The 5834-nt window shown below is 40.7% G+C and overlaps 1 protein-coding gene across 3 annotated transcripts; it reads left to right on the top strand.

Annotated features, from left to right (window-relative positions):
• The first annotated feature begins 800 nt into the window (after positions 1-800).
• On the top strand, positions 801-4393 carry LOC104597486 (transcription factor bHLH130-like). 3 transcript variants are annotated; one of them, XR_016078549.1, is made up of 6 exons: positions 801-2379; positions 2800-3116; positions 3206-3376; positions 3494-3620; positions 3705-3773; positions 3870-4393. XR_016078549.1 is itself a non-coding variant. In XM_010259062.3 (6 exons), the coding sequence occupies exons 1-6, from the start codon at positions 1671-1673 to the stop codon at positions 3939-3941; spliced, it is 1404 nt and encodes a 467-aa protein (XP_010257364.1). In that variant the 5' UTR covers positions 803-1670; the 3' UTR covers positions 3942-4393. The 3 variants fall into 3 exon arrangements, 1 of the variants encoding a protein (XP_010257364.1); XR_002022699.2 differs by having other exon boundaries at positions 3494-3554; positions 3870-3968; XM_010259062.3 differs by having other exon boundaries at positions 803-2379; positions 3555-3620.
• The last annotated feature ends 1441 nt before the right edge of the window (positions 4394-5834 follow it).

Below are 5834 nucleotides of genomic sequence, written 5' to 3'. Positions count from 1 at the left end.
CTATCAACAATTATTGGGCTCTTATATTCCTCTTGTTCTAAGCATTAATTATGATTAGAAGTTATTAATAGCTCAAAGCAACGAAGTAAATAAGTCAGAAATCTTCATTTAAATACTATTCAATCAATCTAATTCACACTACACCTATCACAGATTTGGTCCAAAAGAACTACTCTTGAAACGAAGTCCTCCTCCCAATACGCTATCCGCAGCGTCGGCCCTCGGCCGACCTATTAACACCCTTCCGTCGCGCAGGACTTGGACGAATTTGGTGACTTCGATCTGAGTCGCTTCCCCTCGAAGCCAAGCAACTCAGTTTTCAACTTCTCAACTCGTTCACATTACTGTTCAGAGTTGACACGAAGCGCGAGAAAAAAAATAAAATAAATAATAGAAGGACTTACGGAGATGTAAACTGCGCAGAATTTTAAAATTACAGCTTCCCATAGATTTCGGATCTCCTGCCCACGCCTACCCACAATACATCACCCCCGTGAATTGAGAATATCTCTCCTAGATGTTCTCATTCTACCTGTACGGTAAGATTAAGATTTCTACTTCCAGTTTGCCACGTGGTAAAGAAAAATCTCCATTATTAAATGTACTTTAAAGAAATTGACGGCTTCCATGGGCTCCGGAATCGGGATCCAGTTTCGGAGGGTACTTCAGTAAAAAGAATCCTAGATGACGTCAGACTGATCGGATTTCGAAAATCACTATGGCAATCTTGTAATTAAAGAGAAAGACTGAGCACTTTTGATAAATGGTGTTAATATATATACTTGATGGAGGGACGAGATTGGTGGCTTCCGCAGTTTTGCTGCTTCTCATTGAGTAGATTCGGACTTCGGAGAAAAGAGAAAAAAGAGAATCCATTTCTCTTGTCTATCTTTGGTCTTCACCCTCTATCATCTCTTACTGCCAGCGACACAGCAAAGAGGCCGTAACAGCGAGAACAGCAACATCGGCAGCGACTAGCTTTCTCTTTTTTATATTAAAAGCTTGAGACTGCGCTTTCCTTGATTTTGGTGCTTCCGAAGAGATATAGAGATCTATAGCTCTCTTTTCTTTCGCCTTCTTTTCCTTTTTCCTGTTTCTTCCAATCTGCTTTTCTGTTTCGGTAATTACAGAAAAAAAAACACTCCCCGCTCTGGTGAGAGGAGATCTGAGATTTCTGTTGTCGCTCTACTAGTTGCTGATTCCGTCTCTTTATCTCAATTGATGTATAACACTGTAAATAGGATTTGTGGGGCTGTGTCAATGGCAAAGAGGCGGAAATGGGGAGGATTTTTGGTTGAAGTTGGAACAGTTGGTTTCGGTAGTAATTCCCGTTAGTTGCTTGCTCTGGTGTTGGATCCGTCTGAAGCAGCCGAAATCTGAATTTGTTGAAGTTTTCTTTTTGAGTTTCGCGGGGAGTTTCGCGGTTGTTGTTGATGGAAAAATGAAGAATAAATAAAGAAGCGGGAGTGGTGTTGGAATTGGAATTTCAATTGTTGGTGCTGCTTTTTTTCTTTACTGATCTAGGGTTTTGCTGTTGCTTCTCTTTTGCTTTTTTAGTTTCTACTTAGAAGATTTTGATTCGATCTGCTCGAGACTTAAAAAGGTAGAAAGGACTGGTTGGACTGAGCTGTGTGTGTGGAGATTCCGAAATTTCTACCCAGCGGTGGAAGATGATGTTTGGTGGCTCTCAAGCATTACCAAAGGACATGAATCTTTTGTTTCCTTCGAGCTTCAAATATCCAGAAGAACTGCAGTCTAGGAGCAGAGAGGCCATGGATTCAGATCTCCATCTTCAACAGCAACAGCAGCAGCAGAGGCAGCAGCTGAGCTCAGGTCTTATGCGGTATCGCTCTGCTCCAAGCTCATTCTTTGCGAATTTCATCGACGGTAGTGGCAGTGGCGTCGAAGAAGGATGTGAAGGTTTCCTCCATCATCGACCTTCAAGCCCGGAGGCAGAAAGCATGTTTGCGAGATTCATGTCTTCTGGAAGAGGAGGAGGCGGTGGCAGTGGTGGTGAACCTGCTCTTCCTGATCCCCGGGAGATCGGGGAGAGACCTTCAGCAGTAGCTCCTTCCTGCGCAGCTGTTAACCAGAGGAATTCTCAGTTCATGGCGCCAATGGAACGTGAGGGCGAGGTTGTTTCGCAGCAGAATGGGTATCCCTCTGATTCTCAGATGATGTACCAGTCTCAGACCCCGCCACCTGTGCCTAATCACAGTTCAGCCCCCACTGCGCCCACTGTGGACAACTCGTATAGGGTTGTGAATTCTATGACGATTGATCGCCCTCCGCAGGTTAAGTCAGATGGCGGTCCTTCCAATCTTATCAGGCATAGCAGCTCCCCTGCTGGGCTTTTTGCCAACTTAACTGTCGAAAACGGTATGGTTCTTCGCTCCTTATTTCTATCTCCTCCGACTATGCTTTGAAAGTTCCAGGGCATTTTTACTGTGTGACAACAAAATAACATATTAATAAAGCTTTTTTTTTTTCCTAGCATGCCTTCGCATTATCAAGGTCTGGTTTGCGTTCTGCAAAAATTTTCTTATCTGAATTAATCACCCATTATTTTCTGTTAAGTTAATTATTTTCTGAATTCGAGTAAAGTTGAACAGAAAGAAATTGAGTTATATACGGAAAACCTTTAAACTAATTATTTGCTTAATTTCTAAGATTATATACAGAAAGCCTTTATTTTCTTTTAATTTCTGCATTAATTATGTTATATCTCTGATAATTTCCCTTCTGAACTTTGAAAGAATTATTTGAGAACAAGTACTAAAAACTTCTAACAAAAAGCAGGCTTTGCTGTAATGGGGGGCATGGGGAATTTCCGAGCCGGGAATGGATGTAATGGAGAAACATCTCCAGCGACTGGTAGGTTGAAGGGTCAGATAAGCTTCTCATCCGGGACCCATTCTTCCTCGGGGCCAATGCCTCAGATTGCTGAGGAGGGTATTGGGGGAAGTAGCTCTGATGATGGTAGCTTTGGAAACAGTAATGCTGGCAACCGAGGTTACATCCCAGGCTTTCCAATTGGTTCTTGGGACGACTCTGCACTTGTTTCTGAGAATTTAACGGGACTAAAAAGACTCAGAGATATCAATGGTGGCAATCAGGTAGTGTTTGCAGATTGGGTTCTTTTCTGTTTCTGTTGCATTTAATCATCTGGTTTTCTTAACTGATCAGTGATAATGTTGTCCATTAGAATGGAGAAGCTGTCCACCGCCCTCCTATGCTGGCCCACCATTTTAGTTTGCCAAAAACTTCAACCGAGATGGCTGCCCTAGAAAAGTTTCTGCAATTCCAAGACTCTGTTCCTTGTAAAGTCAGAGCCAAAAGGGGCTGTGCGACTCATCCAAGAAGCATAGCAGAGAGGGTAAAGCTTTCCTGCATCTGAAAATTGTTTTTGTTTCCCTTTTTGGGATTTACAATATGAATGAAGCAATGATCTTTCGTTTTAATTAAATCTATAAATATTCTTCCTTTCGTTCAGAATCAATTAATTACATCTGGGAACGCTCTAATCCATGACCTGTGGACTGAATTATTTTCAGGTAAGAAGAACCCGAATTAGTGAAAGAATGAGAAAACTACAAGAGCTGGTCCCTAACATGGACAAAGTATGTATTTATATAATATCTTAAAAAAACTTTTCTTCAAATATTTTCTGCAGAAACTAAAGATTTATTTTTGCTTCTTGGCAGCAAACTAATACAGCTGATATGTTAGACCTGTCAGTTGAATACATTAAAGATCTCCAGAAACAGGTCAAGGTAATAAAGGATGAAAATAACACGATACCCACACAGACCCTTCATGTAATTTCATCATTCCTTGACAAATTTATCTTTTTTTTTTTTCTCTTGCAGACACTCACTGATAAACGGGCAAACTGTACCTGTTCTTCCAAGCAGAAGCCGTACACGAACCCCACAGTGTGACTTGCTTGTATACAGAAAAGAAACAAATGGGAAAAAATATCAAGTGCAAAGCTGACTTGTGTTTTTGAGCACTGAAGAACCAAACAACAAAATGAGAGGTTTTCGATGTGGTTGTGGAGCAGAAAAGCTGCCAGAATCTTCACTTCAAGACCAGATCCAGTAGGTTAACAAAGCGCCGTAAAAAGAGGGAGAAAAAAATATAAAAAAATGTATAGTATATGCTCAACTTATACCTTGTATGTAAAATTACCAGTCTAGTTGAAGAATGAAGATATCTACCACTCAAAAATTTCTTCTGCTCTCATAATTCAGTTGAGAGAGAGAGAGAGAGGAACTTAAATCTCCCAATCTAAATAATGGAATGTTTTTTTTTTTATATTTTTTTATAAGCCAGGGACTTCAGATGTTGAAATAGTTAGTTGTTCTTTGTAGTATCTTTGATTTCTTCCCAATTTCCTATCAATGCGGAATGCTGTGGGTGAAATGTTAGATAGATTTGCTTGTTTCCCATTTAGACTTCTCATCCCGAGGTGAGCTTTTCTTGTCTAATTTTTTGTAATTTCCAAGATGGGTAGCTTTTTTTTTTCCGGTATCTTTGTCTATATGTTAATGAACATTACAACAGCTTTAATATGTAGGAGTTAGTTCAAAGTTCAATCAACTGCTCAGCCTTGGTATTTCTCTTTCTGTACTCCATCAAGGGCCCACGGCCCACCCCCGCTGGGTCCCAAATTTCCCGATACCAATCCCTTTAGAAAAGGACATAGCTCCTCCCTTCCCTCCCTTTTTCATCTCTAGAATGTGAGGTCGACCTTACATGAGCTCCACCACCAAGTCCTTGCTCTTTTTATGTTACCCTCTCTTACGAGTTGCAAACCTTTGGTTGGGTGAGGTATGGGTTTTGGGCCCAACACCAAACCTTGAGCAAGTAAGTGGATTTCATGAAATAACTCCTTGGGCATCTCTACCTGGGCCTGGGGTAATCTAATGAAATTATCTGGAGGAAAGTTATCAAAATCAAGGGCGTCGCCCATCCAAGATATGCCGTCTCTTTGGATACTTTGGCTCAATGGATGCGAATGCCACGCTCAATGAATCTTCAGCATGGTAATGGTAATGTTGGGTATCCGGCTGACATGGACCCAGATGGATGATCAAAAGGGGCCCCTTCTGATGGTTGCTCTGGCTCTGGAAAGCCAATCACCTCTTCAGAATTCAGATTGTAAACGAGGGTTGGACTGGCACTGGCTAGTTGAGAGCCATCCAGACAAGTCTACATCGCTCTGGAATCTTTTACATGTTAACCCTACCAAGTACCATCCTCTAATGGCGAAGAGGATTTCAACCTGGAATAAGAACATAACCAATCCAAAGATTTGTCATCAATGATCATCTGCCCTCATGACACACTCACTAGGGCTGTTCATAAGAAGACCCAACCCGATCAAACCGACCAACTTGGACCGACCCAATCCGAATCAGTCAGGTTTTCTTCAGCATCGGTCGGTTTCGGGTTGTAAAAAAGCATAAACCAATGGTTTGGGTCGGTTTCGGTTTTCATATGTGAAAACTGAAATTGACTCGAACCGAACCAACTTAGTAGTCAGTAGTTAGTTCCTAATTAGTATTTACAACCTACTTAGTTCGTACTTAACTAAGTTGTCTCTATCCTAGTTACAACCTAACTTAATTTCTAGTCTTCTAGTTAGGAATGACATTAATGGCAAGTATTGTAAGACAATTAGACAATAATTTTTTTTTTTGGAAAAATTTAAAGAAAATAATCAAATGATCCTAGTTTTTATGGTCTTTTACATCAAATAGGCAACCAATTACAATTAGAATTAGGTGTCTTTTTTTACTTAGATTAGAAGGTTTCTTGAAATATACAAA

This window comes from Nelumbo nucifera, chromosome 7, assembly GCF_055504915.1.
Source record: "Nelumbo nucifera cultivar China Antique chromosome 7, China Antique-T2T, whole genome shotgun sequence".
In the NCBI taxonomy this organism is placed as follows: Eukaryota; Viridiplantae; Streptophyta; class Magnoliopsida; order Proteales; family Nelumbonaceae; genus Nelumbo; species Nelumbo nucifera.
The sequence above is the reverse complement of the archived record's forward strand: the minus strand, read 5'-3'. Positions and strand labels throughout refer to the sequence as shown.